The sequence below is a fragment of the Paramacrobiotus metropolitanus genome, unplaced genomic scaffold (assembly GCF_019649055.1).
Source record: "Paramacrobiotus metropolitanus isolate TYO unplaced genomic scaffold, Prichtersi_v1.0 Parri_scaffold0000050, whole genome shotgun sequence".
In the NCBI taxonomy this organism is placed as follows: Eukaryota; Metazoa; Tardigrada; class Eutardigrada; order Parachela; family Macrobiotidae; genus Paramacrobiotus; species Paramacrobiotus metropolitanus.
This window is the reverse complement of record NW_026570270.1, coordinates 225,740-243,090: the sequence shown is the minus strand read 5'-3', so window position 1 is coordinate 243,090 and position 17,351 is coordinate 225,740. Positions and strand designations below refer to the sequence as shown.

General features: G+C 40.9%; 4 protein-coding genes across 5 annotated transcripts; 2 read left to right on the top strand and 2 right to left on the bottom strand.

Moving 5' to 3' along the window:
* Positions 1–423: 423 nt before the first annotated feature.
* LOC129592218 (S phase cyclin A-associated protein in the endoplasmic reticulum-like) lies at positions 424–7,824 on the bottom strand. 2 transcript variants are annotated; one of them, XM_055488190.1, is made up of 9 exons: positions 7,632–7,824; positions 6,976–7,550; positions 5,255–5,848; positions 4,248–4,430; positions 3,500–3,787; positions 2,434–2,928; positions 1,229–1,576; positions 804–948; positions 424–735 (listed from the first exon to the last, which is right to left on the bottom strand). In XM_055488190.1, exons 1-9 carry the CDS (start codon positions 7,720–7,722, stop codon positions 566–568), a joined length of 2,889 nt encoding a protein of 962 aa, XP_055344165.1. In that variant the 5' UTR covers positions 7,723–7,824; the 3' UTR covers positions 424–565. The 2 variants fall into 2 exon arrangements, with proteins under 2 accessions (XP_055344165.1, XP_055344166.1); XM_055488191.1 differs by having other exon boundaries at positions 425–735; positions 840–948.
* A 197-nt stretch (positions 7,825–8,021) lies between these two features.
* On the top strand, positions 8,022–12,136 carry LOC129592220 (nucleoporin SEH1-like). Its single transcript, XM_055488195.1, has 8 exons — positions 8,022–8,324; positions 8,387–8,437; positions 8,872–8,977; positions 9,045–9,160; positions 9,410–9,651; positions 10,003–10,149; positions 10,695–10,879; positions 11,415–12,136. The coding sequence occupies exons 1-8, from the start codon at positions 8,214–8,216 to the stop codon at positions 11,657–11,659; spliced, it is 1,203 nt and encodes a 400-aa protein (XP_055344170.1). The 5' UTR covers positions 8,022–8,213; the 3' UTR covers positions 11,660–12,136.
* A 246-nt stretch (positions 12,137–12,382) lies between these two features.
* On the top strand, positions 12,383–14,677 carry LOC129592224 (maleylacetoacetate isomerase-like). Its single transcript, XM_055488202.1, has 2 exons — positions 12,383–13,003; positions 13,638–14,677. The coding sequence occupies exons 1-2, from the start codon at positions 12,551–12,553 to the stop codon at positions 13,905–13,907; spliced, it is 723 nt and encodes a 240-aa protein (XP_055344177.1). The 5' UTR covers positions 12,383–12,550; the 3' UTR covers positions 13,908–14,677.
* Positions 14,080–17,032, bottom strand: LOC129592223 (maleylacetoacetate isomerase-like). Its single transcript, XM_055488201.1, has 2 exons — positions 16,421–17,032; positions 14,080–14,677 (listed from the first exon to the last, which is right to left on the bottom strand). Exons 1-2 carry the CDS (start codon positions 16,955–16,957, stop codon positions 14,411–14,413), a joined length of 804 nt encoding a protein of 267 aa, XP_055344176.1. The 5' UTR covers positions 16,958–17,032; the 3' UTR covers positions 14,080–14,410.
* Positions 17,033–17,351: the final 319 nt, after the last annotated feature.

The window sequence follows — 17,351 nt, the reverse complement described above, 5'->3', positions numbered from 1 at the left end:
CAAATGTACGCCCTGGGAGGGTACAACTTCGGTGCCGATGACTCCATCGAAGTCTACGACGAAGATTCTGTCCAGTGGACGGTGCACGAAAGCCACCTACCTCGCGGCATGTGCAATTTTGGATGTTCCGTTGTTCGCGTGAAACCGCCTAATTCAGCACCAAACTGATGAAAAATGTTCTGATTCTGATGAAAATTGTTCTGGCAACTTCACAGATATATATTTCCGGTAGTTTTTATTACCTTTCTTCCGTCGTAATTATTCCGTTCCTTGGTAGCCTGACACGTAACAATGCTAACAAAACACACCGTTATTTAACCGACTTTAATAAACTGTGGCGGCAGTGAATTGTTTGGGTTTGATCAACCGGAAGAATTGTTTGATAAGATTTTCGGTTTCGTTGCGAAAGCTTTATTGAAATTAATTTAATTTTTGCAAACCGAATGCAATACACATTTACAGACCCATCGCAGAAAAATAATCACAGTAGTCAAACAAGTGATACCGAGTCGTTCATGCAGAGAAGATTCATTGTACAGATCACATATCGATTTTTCAGCGGAGATTACTCCAGTAACAGGCACATTTCCTCAAAGAATTCCTTTGTATCCTGTTGCTTTTCCTCGGGCTGATTGAGGAGATGCTCATCTTCCTCGGAACTCTGATAGAAAAACGCCGCCGCTGCATTCCACTCGGAATGGGGAAACCGGTTCTCCAACGCGTACCGCAAGAAATCTACAAACACACAAATTGTACATATAACACCAATTATTATATTATAATTTAACGCCTGCTTAACATACCGTTAAGCAATCCTAAGTCGAAACGGCTGTCTTTACCTTCTTCGAAGTGATCTTTGAACATTTTTCCATAACGCGGTGTAGCGGAAAGTGCAACGCGAAGATGGTCCTCCATTGTTCTGCTTGGCCATAAATTCATTTCACAGCACTAAAAAAACACAACTCTTCAGCTAAGAAAAACGGGTTTCGCTGGGGAGAAAAGTAAGTCAAAATTACAGCAAATTAGCCGCTGTAATCGCTTATATGTACCGTAAATGAATAGAAAAAAATTAAATTCATTAAGAAAATGGTTAAAAAAACATCATGAAAAAGCTTAATTTAGAAAATTAAGTATATCAAGAAATATAATTAGGAAAGACAAAAGAACTAAAATTTCCTCAACACATCTGACAGTATCTGTGAGGACGGCAGTCACAACAATGCTTCACCTTGATATATAGCATCAAATGATTCAGATCCATTTCCTCCGCCAAAATAGAGCAATTTTTCCGATTCTGATAGCAGCAGATAATCAGCGTGGGCAGCAGAATATCCTGTAGAATGCGCACCGTCAAGTACTCGACCGGGAAGCGTGCCAGCTGTTGCAGGAGATTCGGCGGATGCCCGGCGTGCACAATGTCCTGATGTTCCGGACTGAAGAAGGCGAACTGCCCGATCAGCAGCACGACGTCGTGCAGCAGGTAGGCCCGCTCCTCCAGAAAGGTCAGACAGTGGTCGATCAGGAAGGAGCAGATGTGCCGGAACTGAATGCTCAAGGTTAAATCCCGAAACGCGGTCTGTAAGGAAGCCCGCTGGTTGATAAACACAAGTTAAAACTGACGATAACATACTTTATGCCTTACAGACGGAAGCCTAAAAATCGACAACGGAGCTGCAATTTACGCAATATCTAACTTTCTCAATCCAAGAAAAAGAGAGATAAAAATTGTATGCTCAGAATAAATCAAATAAATTAATTAGCGGCGCTTATTATCAAAACTGAAGGATTCCGTCCACCTTTCAACTTACCCTGGGCACAGCCCTTTCACTACAACACCGCAATAACTGATACACGCCGGTAACAACAGGTCATAACTACCAAACGACCACAAAACCAAACCGCTGCCAATCAGCAAATCAAATTACTGCGAAAACATCTCAAGTTTTCATAAAGAAACTGCATATACTGTAGCCCGTTTAATTTGGATCGCTTTTCAACGCAGCCATTTCATACAAACACCGGAAAGTATTCAAAAAAGCGTTACAGCTTACAAGCACAAGAAAACCAAACCGCAATTTGGAAAATTAAAGAAATTTAAAAAAAAAACAGCAAAAAACTGACATAACCATCGGTAACATAACGTTATAAGAAAAATAACGGTGAAACAGATTAGTAAAAATTAAACAGTCCGTAAAAATTTTTAACATTTAACAGAGCATTAGACGCAATTTGTTATGAACCCGATATGCATAATGCAGCTCATGTACAGGTACATAAAGATCATTGAGCCATTCAACTACGAAAGCGTCAGTACAAATGCAGAAGCGGCTTACCAAACGCCGGCAAACAGCACCGTGACTAATTTAAAAAAATTCAAAAAAGTAAATAATTAGTAAAACAATTTCAAAAACTGACACAGTAATTAAAAAATACCTGTAGCGGGACGAGATCCGCGTTTCCCACACAGCTCAACATCCGCACCACATCCACGGCCACCCGGTAGGAATCCTCGGGAATCTCCGCCTGACACGACTCCAGACAACGGGGCCGCGACCGTCCCAATCGCAACAAATCATACAGCAGCGTCACGCTGCCGAACACCGGGGCCGATTTGAGGACATCGCGGAACACCAACAGTTCGTACTGTACACAGCAGTCCAGATCGGCGTTGAATTTGTCGCCCTGGGTAACGGCTGCCTTGCGGGCGGACATCAGTCGACTGATCCAGGTGGTGAACTGGAAGTTCCGCCGGAGATAGGGCAGTTTCCCGTCGGATTGGTGCAGCTGCAGGGTGTGATAGCGGCCGATCATCTGCAGGATGCCGCAGGTCATGAAATAACGGATAAAGTCGGTGATGCGCTCGCTGATGGCGTCGGGGATGTCTTTGCGGCAGAAATGCTCGAAACTGCGGAACATAACTTCCAACGCCTGCAGAATACAGAAACCCGAATGTATGTAATAAATAAAATAATTAAAGGCGCATAAAGAGCACATCACAGTTTTCAACAAAACGAAAACACAAACAGTTTTCTGGCGGTAAATAAAAAGCAAAAGATTAATGATTATTATTCAGTAAAGGCCCCGACATGTACAAAAATTTCTCTGCTGGACACTAATTAAAATTATGCAAATTTAAACAAATTATATCAGCAAATGAACGCAAAAAATGTTATCCCAGCAAATGAACGCAAAAATGTTATGTTCAACTTAGAAACCGATAAACCCTTTCAAACAACATTGCGAATCACTCATTTAAGTTTGGTTTCATAAAGCGATAACATTCAACTCCAGGCCATCTGGAGCAACCCCTTGTACTACGCTGTCTACCGTCTGTACAGATAGTTAGTTCGAAAGCTGCTTAAACGAATTTAAAACACGTTTTAACGTTTATAATATAAATAAATTTGTAGTTATAGTAAAGCTTTTACGTACATGCTCTGTAAAAGTGATGTTTCTAAACAAGAACTACAGTAAGATTCAAATTTGTTTTTTCTTGTACCTTGAAACAGCTATCAAAGACCGCCACGGGAACTTTCGGCTTGCCATTGGTCTTGCCAAACACGAGCAATTCACTGAAGTACTTGGCCTGTTCCACCAAACCCACAAAGACATCGGTCGCCAGGAGGAAGCGGAAGGCATCATACGCCAGCAATGTATACAGTAAATTGTACACGGAACAGATGGGCTTCTCCGGGACATTGGTCGGCCGGTCTCCGCCCATGCACAGACCAATGATCCCGACCGATTGCTCCACGATGCGCAAAATGCCGCGTTTTAATTCTACAACCTGCAACAAAATTTCAAAAAATAATTAAACAACCAACGGGGCATTTCACATTTTCAATTACGAGTGAAAATAGTTCAAAAATTAAAAAAATTGACACCCGCGCGTAAGACAGGCCCAGTCAAAAAAGGAAGAGCAAGTATAAACTTGCTACCAGTTTTACAATTTAAGTTGTCGCCGCTTAGCACTATCAAGTTATCGACCACGTAACTCTACAACGACAAACATGGATCAGACGTAGAATGTGGCACGGAAACTCCTAAAACTTCCTAACCGTTGTCAATAATATTATTATGATAAAATGAAACGAATTATGCTGTGACCATACAACAGCAGAAACGCTTTTCCGCCGAGTTGTTTTTAATAAATCTTAACAGTAATGTTCGAAGAGTTAGGTCTTACTGTTTAAGCCAAGCCAACCGGACAGCAAATTTTAACCGTGACACCTGGTAAGCATACTCACCATCATGGTATCTTTGGATCTGTTGGCCGATACGAGCTGTTTGGCCAGTCGTTCCAGGCACGGCTCCAGAGTCTGGGTGATCTGCGCCGTCCACGACCCCCAACCGGTAGCGTATTTCAAACACTCCAACAATTCGAAGGCAGACGACACATCTCCGCTTTCCCATTTCGCCTGCCGTATCACCTGCAAAATCCAATCATGTGCTCACATTGTCAGCAACGAGATAAATCAGAAAAGGCAGCAACAGAAATATCTGCGAAGATTTCAAGTGGCTGGTTTTCATAAAAACTACCACTAGATCACTGTAACTTTGTCATCAGGTTGGTTGGTTGGGTAACTGTGTGATATTTTGACAAACCATCTGTTCCGACATAACGAAGAAATATTAGGTTACAACTTTGCCAGTAGGCACTACACTGTAATATGGTGACGACGTAGAGTAATGGCACAAAGCTGGAAAAACGGCTGACCAACAAACATATGTGCATAACAATGTCCTTAAAAATCAGTTTACATCTTTTGTTGAACCATCCAAAACTTACAAATTTTTAATGTATTCTTATTCGTTTAAAAGGAAGCAGCAAGTGTAATAAAACTGCCTCTGAATTTGTTATTAAAAAGTAAAAAAAACCATAGAACTGCTTGGTTTTCGCAGAATCACAGCTTGCAGTCACAATTTGCAGTCAGCGTTTTCACAAACAGTCCATAACTTTCTAATGTACTGTCCATATGTACTAAATTACTAACAGTCGAGCAGAAATGTTTATGCTGTTTTCTGAAAACTCGACTGGAATTCAGCCGAAAATCGAACGAAACTGCGAAAAACGGCCGATCGACAGTTCTGAACACAAATTAGAATCCTCGTACGATTAATTTGTTTTCAAAACTGTCGATCAGCCGTTTTTCGCAGTTTCGTTTGATTCAAATTCTTTCTTTCAGAATTAATTTTTTTTTTAAATTCTCGTACGATTAATTCTGTAAAGAATTTGTTAATTAACTAATCATACCGGTTCAACGGGTCCGTCTCGTTTGAGCAGTTTAGTCCGCAGTTTCTTCCCCATTTTCTCATAGCGCGCGGCAATATGGTTAATCTCCACCTGCATCTCAATCTTCCCCTTCATGACCTTATCCTTCCGCGGCGACACCTCCGTCGTGTGCGACCGATACCGGCTGGACGTCTCCACATCCGGCAGGTGGCTGGCCGAATCCGCCGAGCCCGGCCGCGGACTGCGCAGATACTGCGCCCGCAGCCGCTTCAACTCGATGCGCTCCTCGTGCAGGCGGGTGCTGATCTCCACCTTCTTCTGGATCTTTTCCTGTAGGGTTTTCCGGTTCTCCTGCTGCGCGTTCTCGATGGCGAAGAGTTTCAGCGCCCGGTCGCGGGCTTTCTCGCGCACCTGCTGCAGACGCTCGTTGACGTGCTGTTCGACTTTCTGCACTTTGATGCGCTTCTTCTCCTCCATTTCCGACAGTTTCGCCGCACGGTCCAGCTCCTGCTGACGCCGGCGATCTTCCACAGCGGCGTCGCGGGCTTTGTTCTCTTCGTAACGCTTGGCGCGTTCTTCCTCCAGAATTTGCTGCCGCGACACGACTTTCTGTTCCTAAACGCCGGTAAAAGATTGTAAAAAAGTGAAATACAAAATTATATACTGTAAAACGGAAGAAAGGCTTTCCACAGCAAAAGAGATACGATAGAAAATAACAATTCAACAATGGACAGTAAATTTACCTCTGCCTTTCCGGGAAGAAAGTACGATTCATGTCAAGCTATAAAGATTTCGTAGTACAGTGCACTAGCAACTCCAAGCAATTTGCTGCCCAGATAACCAAAAGAACTGCACGATAAAATCCCGAAGAGATTACAACAAAATTTAATAATAATTTTAGCGTGAAAACCTTTTCCCGTTTTTTTTTCAATTTTGTGAAGACAGAAACAATGTTCTGCTGTAAAAGCTATAATGCAAATTTTTCCAAAGAATTAACCACCGTATTACGTAGAGTACGTACAATATTACGTATCAACACGATTTTTTGTTCCTGAACGTTGGTAAAACAGATTGAGCAATGTGCAACAAAACACATAAAACGGTAAAACAGCTCAAAAGTAAAAACATGCGACAAAGAAAATCAAGAGCCAAAAACAACCAGTGAAATTTGAAAGCGATCTCAAAAATCGCAATACGATTTCATTAACCTTTTCTTCCGCTATAAAATAGTTTAAGTCAGTGAAAATCAAGGCAGGTACTATAACAAATAACTTATTTGTTATAGTACTTGAAATAAGTGCCAACAACTTACAGCATTAAAACGTTCTGCTTCTGGAATCATAGTTTCCCAAAAATTCTGCATTAACCACACTTAAAACTAATCTGCTTCGTTCTGGCTTGTTCTTCAAATTTTTACCATCTTCGCGGTAGGAAATTACGGGCCGTGCTTAATGGTGAACATCTCGTAGTACAGTGGATAGTAGAAAAAATCAAAATGCAATCTCCAATCTAATATCCGCAAAAACCCAAACATGAGAAAGAAAAATTACAACGGAAAAAAATTTACCCTAAATGCTTTTTCACTTCTTTTAAATTTATGAAAAATAAAAAAACAACACTTTAAAAGATGCAAAAAGATTTACACACTCGCGCCATTAGAAAATTTGATAAAAAATTTTTTACGAATTTATTAATACGTTAAAAATTCAATTAAAATAATTACTAACGAATTTACTGTGTACCTTTTCCATGACATCCATAATCCGATTCCGCGACTTGATATTATTGATAAAATTAATCTCATCCACCTTGATAGCTTCATCCCGTGCCTTAATCTTAATCGTCGTGATCTTCTGCTCGCGAATCCGCTCCGCGCGCTGCATCTTATCGGAGATATTATCGCGGATCTGCTGCAGCGCCGCCGCCTTGACCTGCCGCACCTCCTCCACCTTCTTACTCTGCAGTCGCACTTTCTCGGCCTTCTCCAACAAAATCTGCTCGCGCGTCTCCAATGCTTTGGCGAATTTCTCCTCGTGCTGGCATTTGTTCTTCAACGGCGACATGAGGCGGGTGGGATCGGATTTCTGGCGTTTGGCTTTGTTCTTGCTCTTGCCCTTCTTCGAGGTACTGGCAGAAGGGGTGGAGAGGGAGGGGGCCAGGCTGGAATGGGATTCCGCGAGGTTGAGCGATTCCTGCGAGTGATCGAAGGAAAGTGAGGACAGCGACGAACCCAGACGGGCTTCGGCTTCCTTTCGCGCTTTGGCCGCGGCTTTGGCATTGCGACGACGACGGCTGCGGGAGGAGGGTTCACTGCGTTCTAAACAGCCCCAACATCATCAATTCAGGGATGAATTTCGCAGAAGAAAAATGTTTTAGGTAGGTACCAGTACGCACGAACCTTCAGATTTCACGTTCTCTGGAGTTTTGTTCTCAGTAGCAACAACATCCGTTCCACTCTCTGTCTGGATACTTTCCACATCAGCATCCATAGCACCTTTCAAAATATTAGTAAGTAAATGTGTAACACAATGATCGGATCATCATAAGTCTGGAAAATCCAGATCACCAAGAAACAAAAACACTGAAACGAGTGAAAACTGGCAAAAGTTTTGCTTTTTTGTGCTGCATACGGTAAAGCGGAAATGCCAAAGCGCTTTCCAATACCACCGGAAAAGACGTTGGAATTTCAGTGGATACGTATACAACCCGCCATCCAATTCCATGGCACGGCTTCCATTGGGTTTTACGCTTACTGGAAATCACTATGCGTGCGAGTTTCTTGATTTTGTGAAAAATTTCATCAGTCAAAGTTCCTCTTCCGCAGTGGTTGATTGTTGAACTGTTTTGTAACGTTTATCGGTCGTCTTATGATCTTATCGGGTTTATTGTGTATGAGACGTTGGGAATGCTTGTGTAAATTCCATCCCTATCATTGTGTCATTGATGTCGTGAGGAGGTGACGATCCCGGTTGTGCTCAGAATGAGCATTGCAATGCCCGTCCAGGCTGAGCACAAAGATCTCATTCATGATGTGGCTTTGGATTATTATGGCCGTCGGATGGCCACTTGCTCCAGCGATCAGAGCGTCAAGGTTAATCCGATATCATCCGCATTTTATGTCGCTTGGGTTTATGGTTTTAACGTTTTTTCAAGATCTGGGATCTTCAAGATGATAATACATGGAAAATAACTGCGAATTGGAAGGTTGGTAGTTTGTCTGTATTTCCCGCTGTACGTTATGATAGAACCCTGTTTCAGCGCGTTCAAACAGGCTTTCACATACAAGAAATTTCCACATGCGCTATATTTAAAATTGAAAAAATTCTTTTTCATCACTCATCATTCTATTCGTATTTTTTCATCGTTAATTAAAGAGACTTGACGGTGTTATTTAGTGTATACTGATAAATAAATGAACAAATTATTTATTATTATGATTTCTGTATTATGAAGGCGTACGTTGTTTGATGTTTCACTAGGTGACTAGAGGTACTGATTCGTGTAAATATTGCAAGCCTTCGTATGAAGACAAATTACTCAATAATTTATCGATACCGAAGGTTGTATTACGTCAGGTGATAATACCGTGATATTTACGCTGATGTTCACTCCGATTGCTATTTTTTCTAAATTTGTAGACGCACGCGGGATCGGTGTGGAAAGTGACATGGGCCCATCCACTGTACGGTCAGTTGATCGCCACGTGCTCCTTTGATCGCACCGCGGCGCTGTGGGAAGAAACGGGTGCGCGTTTTAATTCTTCGCTGGAAAATATCCCCGAATCGTTGATTTTAAAAGTGAATTTAATTAGTGGGTGATGGAAGCTCCGTTGCGCAGAGCCACTGGGTGAAGAAAGCCACTTTTGTGGATAGTCGCGGCTCCGTGACGGATGTGCAGTTTGCGCCAAAACACTTGGGTCTCCAGATCGTAAGTCGCACAAACCGGAACTTAATCGAGTAAATTTTAATCTGATATTATGCATTTTGCAGTTGGAAAATTTTAAAAAATTTTTAGCAGATGTCTCGATTTTTAGTGTACTATGGATATTTATTTTGGATTTTTGCTAATTTTTTTGAATATAAACTGTGATTATTAATGTTTCGTGAATTGGATGTATTTTTGTCGCGTTTTGCCGTAGTATTTAATAATTTTTGAAATTGTATGCTTGGTTGGCAGGCGACGACATCGTCGGACGGGACGATCCGGATCTACGAGAATATTGACCAGTCGAATTTGTCCCAGTGGCAGACACTGCATGAATTCTCATCCAAATTCTCCTCGACGAGTTGCATTGCCTGGAGTCAGTCGCGTTTGTTGCCGGTGATCCTGGCGGTCGGCACCGACGACGAAAGTCCCACGGCTAACAGTGATCGGACGCCCGGGAAGGTGCTATTATTCGAGCTGATCGATAATGGAAGGTGAGATTTCAAGACTTCGGAAAAGTTTAACTTGAATAATAAATCACCAAAGATTCATTTTTTTTCCTTTTTTTCATGATTTTCTTATCGAAATGATTTTTAAGTTAGTGGTTGGGAATTGACAGGTGTGTAAATAGCCGCGGGGTTGTATTGTGGAAAATAACAGAAAACTTGAATAATAAAAAAGTGCAGTTAGACTTATCAATCATTGCTAATTCGCTTTGTTGGTGCTTATTTGAAATTTTTTGGCAACAATCACCAGGCATTGTATTGCTGTCTCTTTTATCACGGTATGTAAGAATATCGACGTTTTTTCAACCTCTTCATTTTTGTTGATGTTGGTGAAATTAGGCGGTATGGCAAGGTGGAAACGCTGAACCAAATCAGTGAACCCGTGAATGATTTGACGTTTGCCAATACGTTGGGCCGGTCATTTCACGTGCTGGCTGTGGCCTCCAGGGATCTTTTCATCATCAATATTTCGCAATCATCCTCCAAGTATGTATTCTACGTTGCTTTGCTGATTCGTACATAATACATAGGATGGAAATTGATTTTTGTTTGTTTTTTTACTTAAAAGTAATTTTGACAGTTCGACCTGGTCTGTGGCTTTACGCTTAATTGCAGGCATGCGCAGTTGTCTGTGTGCACTGGTGTAGTTTGCCGGGTATCGTAGTGTAATGACTCTGTTGAAGCATCCATAGTATTCCGAACAGCTGTGACAGGATAGAATCACGCTCATATGGGCACAAAATATAATGCCAAGTTTAAGCTAGAATTTTCCTTTTTTATTCGATTTAATTATGCTTAATAAAGATCTATAAAATATATAGATATAGATCTATAAAAATAGACGGTTATAAGTAGCAGAGATCGGCAGCCGCGGTGACACTGTTTCACAGATAAAAGTTTTAAACAAATATGTTTTCCTCTCTGGTTATACTTGATTTTGAATGAATTAAGTGATATAAAGAGCGACGGTATTACTCAACATTTGAAGGTACATCTCAGCTTTTCTTTTTAATTTATCTTTATCTGTACAGACGTTCCAATTCGGTGTCCAGCGTGAATTCCACGCACCAGGTGAGCAGTCAGCCGAAAATCTACGACATCAGTTTGCGCGGACTCTTCAAAAACCATCAGTCGAGAGTGTGGCGTGTCAGCTGGAATATCACCGGAACGATTCTGGCCTCTTCGGGGGATGATGGATGTATTCGTCTGTGGCGCGGTAAGAGAACAGGGAAAAACGTAGAACATGAATAGTATTGAATACTGTTCGGGTTATGGTCGATTTCACCCACTGTTAAATGCTTACTGCTAACGGTTTTACCGTCGTGTGTATTAGTAGACTGCTGCTTTCTTTTTAAGGAAGCTTTACCTTTTTGGGAGAATAGAAGTTAATTTTGAGTATACCACAGTCACTGCGCTGAAAACTTGGCATTGCAAAATTATAAAAATCAAAAACCTGATTTTTATTTTTAACGCAGGGAATGATACGGTGAAAAAATAATTCAAGAAATGAAGCAAGAAATCGACATGAAAATATATAAAAAACATATAAAAATTAAATGTTGTTTAAATTTGTCTATTTTTGGTTTGGCAAAATTGTTTAAATCGACAATTTAATTTTTATTTAACCGAAAGAATATATTTTGAAAGAATAACTAACAAATGGAAACTAGAATGAAAAAATATGAAACATAAATAAAAAAAAAGAAATAAATGAAAAATAAAAATAATGTTGCTTAATTTGGTTATTGTAGCTGATCATGTGGGCGTGTGGAACTGCATGACGGTGATCCGCGGGGACGGATCCCTGGCCAACGCCGAAGACACGCTGCCGGGCCGTGTCAGCCGTAAGCCGTCCATTCCCGACGGACCGGCCGGGTCCCTCCCGCCGTTGGCCGTCTCCGCCACGGCCCACAACATGAACAACTGGCTGAACAGCAGTAACGGCCAGCTGGGCGGCAGTCCCACCATCTCCCGTTGGCATGGTCCTAAGTTGTGACAAGCAGAATTGTAGTCGGCGTCCGTTTAATTTATCCGTGTCTAATTTATTTATTTTTTTTTGCCTGCCAGTTTTCTTTCCTCGTTTTTGGGGTGATGTTTTTTTGATTTTTATAGAATGTGTTATGGGGGCGAAGGGGGGAGGGGTTGATGGAGCGGAGGGATGGGGAGGTTGGTAGGTTGCAGCGTATTTATCTGTCCAGAGAAAAATGCATGTCGTTGAATTTTTTTCAATAAATTTTTGGTTGATCGTTAATTCCCGGATATTACAAAAATGCGAAGTAATCTTATTGCTGTAGTCGACGGTAAAGTTGTCAAAAAAGTTGGCTTATAATTTTGCAGAATTTATGAAGCGGATGGTTATGATTACTTTAAGAAGCTGATTTATGATTTATTTATTTTATTTTTCTATTAATTTATTTATGTATATTTATGATTATCAAGTACTTACAAAGCGGCTCGTGTGCAACCGGAAATGCGTTTGCAAAAGTATAGCATATAGTTATGCTATGTATCGGTGCCGAAACATAAATAAAAGTGATAAGATTTGTCGTTGCCACTTCCTGAAGTACTCAGTGAACTTTAAAGCCAAAGGTCATTTCGCAAGATTCACCGTACCGATATCTCAAGAATTCTTATCTACCACAAAAGTCGAACATGAAAATGTCTGTATACGAGCCGATATACGTTGTATACGACATATCAAACAGATTAATTCCGCAAATCTGCTCTCGCGTTAAGTAGCCGATCATATAACTGTTAAAACACAAGTCGGTTTATTTTACAAAAATTACACTGGCGCAGTAATTCGACGAAAATTCGAACTCTTCGCATATAATATATCTTAAATTAAATATTTTTAAAATAAGTCATTCTTATATTCGCTTATAAAATGAATTCCTCCATGCGTTTATTCCATCCCATCGTTCGCGGTATGGCATCGCACACCGGAAGTAGAAAACCGGTCCTCTACGGTTACGCTAAAAGCTCCGCGTCGTGGCGTGTCCGCGCCGCATTCGTGTATAAAGGTATCGAATACGAGCAGAAAATCTTCGATCCCTACAGTGCCACCCAAGCGGATGCGGAGGAGTACAAGTTAAAACTAAATGCACTGCGGCAAGTGCCGACGCTGTTTATCGATGGGAATAAAATGACGCAGAGCGTGGCTATACTGGAGTACATTGAAGAGACCCGGCCGGAAAAGCCGCTACTTCCTAAAGATCCGGTGAAGCGCGCCAAGGTCCGGCAGATTGTGGAGATTATCAATTCCGGCATCCAGCCGCTGCAGAATCCGCCGGTTGCGCAAAAGTACAGTGATGATGCGAAGAAGCAGCAGGAATGGCAGGTAATCATCGTTATTTAAGTACTAACAATTTATTATTGGTATTATTGTTTTGTTGTACGCTGCATGGAACTTGGAAAACAACTAAGTATTAATTAGCACAAATTAATACATCTGTTATTCTGAAACTGGAAAATATAATTGTGTAAAAATGAAAACAAATAAGTTAGTTATAACTGCTGACGCAGGTAGCTGTTAAACACAACATGTCGTTAAAAATGTAGTGGCGGGCGATGGTGTAGTGTAAGGGCTGACTTCTGCAAGTTGCAGGTCTATAGCTAATTTAACGCTGTGCCCTGAAAACCTGCAAGCTTCTTAATTAAAAACTTGCTGCGATAGCTTGTTCCATTTTTTGACAAAAAAAAATAAGCAGCACAATCGGGTTGCCTGACACCTTTGCTCTGCTGGTTAGTATATATTTGCCTAATAAGGGCGGTATGTTTCTCGAAATATATAATTTTTTTTTAGAATTTTCTTAAAATTGTAGGTTTTAAATGTTGATGATTACGATATTGAAATTCGTAATTATCGACTGCAGACTCCAAAGGGTTGTTTTATAAGTATAACGATGAAATGCAGCGGGTTGACGTTTCGAATTTCGCCGAAAGAAAAATGTCAAGTTACTGTTGATTATTAGGTGTATTGGATGGAAAGAGGTCTGGGCGTCTTGGAAAAAATCCTGGTGGACAGCAGCGGAAAATACTGCGTGGGCGACGACATAACCTTTGCCGACTTGGCGTTAGTGCCGCAGATGTTTTCGACGCGACGTTTCGGCGCGGACCTGAATCGTGCTCCCACTTGTAAACGCATTTTTGAAGATTTGCTGAAACTGGACTATTTCCAACGGACACATCCAAATAACCAGCCGGACACTCCTGATGAAGAGAGGGGGAAAAATTTAAATTGAAAGTGATTCGATGTGCCGATACATCTTTTCATACTAAAATATTCTTTTATTATACTCCTATAGTCAGTAATATAGGAAGAATCTTTTATATATACAGAGACATTACTTTGCCAACGAAAGCCTGCTTAACGGCATACATGAATTCTTTTTTCGTCAACCGAAGCAGACTATGCCGGGTCCACAATTTATTCCCGAATCAGTAATGTTTATTTTTTAGTACTCGGCGATCGTTTCTAAATTTTCCAGCTTACTGCCGCATTAAAGAACTTCGTTTACAAGCCGCACGCGCGCGACTAACAATAAACTAGGCTTTAGAAAACAAAACTCTGTTAAATATTTTGCATATATTTGATTCATGGGAATTACTTTACGCCAAATGTGCTGCCGCTTGAAATAACCTATTTTAATTTTTAATCGCGTTCATGTAAAGCGGCAGTTTTGTAAAAGAAAACATATAGAAAAATCTGTCCTGTAAATTATTTGAGCGAAAATTGGGTTGAGCATTAAACGATTTGTCCGCGTTTGTCGTCCGGTGCGTCGGCTTGATTGAACGGGTGACTTTGGCGGAATGCTTCCACCTCCAACAAATTGTTGTAGATGCCAACGGCCAACGGGAATTTGTTGATATCCGCACCGAATCGTCGGGCGGCAAAAATCTGCGGAGCCAGCGCACAATCCGCTGCCGTGACCTCGTCGCCCACACAGTACTTGCCGCTGGTCTTCTCCAGAATCTTCTCCAGTGCGGTCAGGCCTTTCTCGATCCAGTACACCTTAAAAAATATCGGAATATGATAAGGATTTTGAAAAGTGAAAACCGCTGCGAAATGTGAAATTCGACCTGCAAACTAATTCTTAATACACGAGTATCGGAGTGAGTAGTACATGTGCGCTGAAAAAATAAAGTACAAACACAGCATATTAACCTGAACAGGTTTCATTTGTTTAACATAGAATTTGCTGCAGTATATCATGGCCGGCCAGCGTTCTATTCATTTGTAACAAAATTTCCTATATTTTTTCCGCGGCTATCAGTGCAAAAAATTATGTAATAACGCCCAATTTAGGTTTTTCCTGCCATACGCGAACTTGCTTACTCCTTAGTTCTTGGCAGTAAGTTGTTAAGAAAGGGAGGAGGCAAGCGTCGTTGCGAGTGTTATAAGCCATTCGTCTACGATGTTCGCTCAATCTATCATTTCTGTTGCGTTGACAAATTGCCCAATTAGACTTAAAACTATGGTTTTGTCACTTTTGTGTACTGCAGTAGAATAAAACTTCAGATGATTTACAATAAAAAAAACAATAATGATAAAAAATAAAAATATTAATTATTGATAATTTATAAATTATACACAATCCGCACGTATTGCACAGAAATGGTTACCTGTCACTCCTTTTCTGCAGTGTAGTCATTGTTTGGCTAGTAAAAGGACAACTGGTAAGTAGTTACAGTACATCGCAGAATCGGAAAAAAATCGAACTGATACTGCAAATACATTAGCAGGGTCAAATGTTTCGCTATTGTCATAATCATATTATCTGCCGTATTGGAAAACCAATCTGTCTTTCAAAATAATGAAATATCATAGATTTGCAACGTTATTTCGTTGTACTCTGTATACCTCGAAGATTTCGCAGTATTTCTAGATTACCCGAAAATAAAGATACGATGCATTATTCGTACTCGTATAGTAGAACAATTACACAGGTATTAAATGACTTTGTAGCTGTGGTACGATATGTTCTTTATTAATAAACGTTTTGCGCGATTCGGTATCAATGTAAAAAAATTGTGTTGCAAATTAAATTTTTACTACCGTATAATGGAAACTACTGCATTTTCGCCTGCTTGTTGTAAGATTGTCGTTATATGTAATACCATTTAAGCCAGTTGCCTACGATATTTGCTCACCCTATCAATTCTGTTGCATTGAGCAATGCCTATCTGCAGTTAGACTTAAATGTGATTTAAATGTGTTGTAAAGTTAAATGTGATTTTTGGTACGTACTACCGTAAACAAATATTACTTTAGATAAATTATAGAAAAAAATATTATACGCGGTTACACTTACCGCCGGAAATGGTTGCACGATATTTGCTCACCCTATCAATTCTGTTGCATTGAGCAATGCCTATCTGCAGTTAGACTTAAATGTGATTTAAATGTGTTGTAAAGTTAAATGTGATTTTTGGTACGTACTACCGTAAACAAATATTACTTTAGATAAATTATAGAAAAAAATATTATACGCGGTTACACTTACCGCCGGAAATGGTTGCACGATATTTGCTCACCCTATCAATTCTGTTGCATTGAGCAATGCCTATCTGCAGTTAGACTTAAATGTGATTTAAATGTGTTGTAAAGTTAAATGTGATTTTTGGTACGTACTACCGTAAACAAATATTACTTTAGATAAATTATAGAAAAAAATATTATACGCGGTTACACTTACCGCCGGAAATGGTTGCATATATAATATAAAACAAATATATAAATCAGGGAAATCATTACCTGCCACTCCTTCTGCTTGGCCTCGTCACTGCTGTACCGCTGCGCCACCGTGGGATTCTGCAGCGGCTGGATCCCGGAATTAATCAGCTCCACCACCTGGCGCACCTGCGCGCGGTTCAGCGGATGTTTGGGATAGATCGCCGGCTCGGGGCGGGTCTCCTCCAGATACTCCATAATGGCCACCGACTGCGTCAGCGTATTCCCATCGATATACAGCGCCGGGATCTGGCGCAGCGGATTGATCTCCTGCAGTTTCTTGAGGGTCGCTTCATCCGGGGCTTTGGTGCTGAGAATGACGTGCTTATACTCGATATTCTTGATGGCCATGGCGGCGCGTACCCTCCACGAACAGGAGCTCACCCCGCCTCCGTATAAGATGGTATCGTGCTGCATTTTTTCGCTCATGGTGGAGACGGTTCGAAAATTTATTCGGAAAGCAGGCAAAATCAGAGATCCCGGCTGTGGTGGTGTGCACTGCGGCAGTTGACGCTTGAGGCAGATAAGTGCTGGTCGTGATGAACACCACATAATGTTCATTTATATGCACGGCAAGCTTTGATTGCTGAAAGTTTTATCAAGGTTTGATTAACCATTGTGTACACCGCCACTGTACAGAGCGATATTGTATCTTGTATACGATTGCAGCTGCTGTTGCAAGCGCTCTTAATGTACAATAATTCTTGTACTACGAGTAGGGTAGCCAAAACACAGTACGTAAAAGCATGCGGCCGATACTACTTTCAACTTTGTAGCTTTACAGCCGCCAACATGTCCATGAAGTTTTTTATGCCTGGCAGCGAGCCGGCGAGCATACGGTTTCATGAGTCTTATACGTACCTTCTTGTACTGATCTAGTTGAACGGAAGATGTGTTTCCGAGCCGGTACTGGCAAGCCACGACATAATTGCATGCCGCAGCGTAACCCACTTAA

Bases quoted from the DNA above. Each gene is read 5' to 3' on its own strand.
- LOC129592224 (XM_055488202.1), top strand. From the start codon at position 12,551: ATGAATTCCTCCATGCGTTTATTCCATCCCATCGTTCGCGGTATGGCA. The intron at 13,004-13,637 runs GTAATCATCGTT...GTTGATTATTAG, and splicing joins AGAAGCAGCAGGAATGGCAG to GTGTATTGGATGGAAAGAGG.
- LOC129592220 (XM_055488195.1), top strand. From the start codon at position 8,214: ATGAGCATTGCAATGCCCGTCCAGGCTGAGCACAAAGATCTCATTCAT. The intron at 8,325-8,386 runs GTTAATCCGATA...CGTTTTTTCAAG, and splicing joins CCAGCGATCAGAGCGTCAAG to ATCTGGGATCTTCAAGATGA. The intron at 10,150-10,694 runs GTATGTATTCTA...TTATCTGTACAG, and splicing joins ATTTCGCAATCATCCTCCAA to ACGTTCCAATTCGGTGTCCA.
- LOC129592218 (XM_055488190.1), bottom strand. From the start codon at position 7,722: ATGGATGCTGATGTGGAAAGTATCCAGACAGAGAGTGGAACGGATGTT. The intron at 1,577-2,433 runs GTATTTTTTAAT...GCTTCCTTACAG, and splicing joins CGGATCTCGTCCCGCTACAG to ACCGCGTTTCGGGATTTAAC. The intron at 949-1,228 runs GTGAAGCATTGT...GTGTTTTTTTAG, and splicing joins ATTTGATGCTATATATCAAG to TGCTGTGAAATGAATTTATG.
- LOC129592223 (XM_055488201.1), bottom strand. From the start codon at position 16,957: ATGAACATTATGTGGTGTTCATCACGACCAGCACTTATCTGCCTCAAG. The intron at 14,678-16,420 runs GTAATGATTTCC...ATATTTTTTAAG, and splicing joins CCAAGCAGAAGGAGTGGCAG to GTGTACTGGATCGAGAAAGG.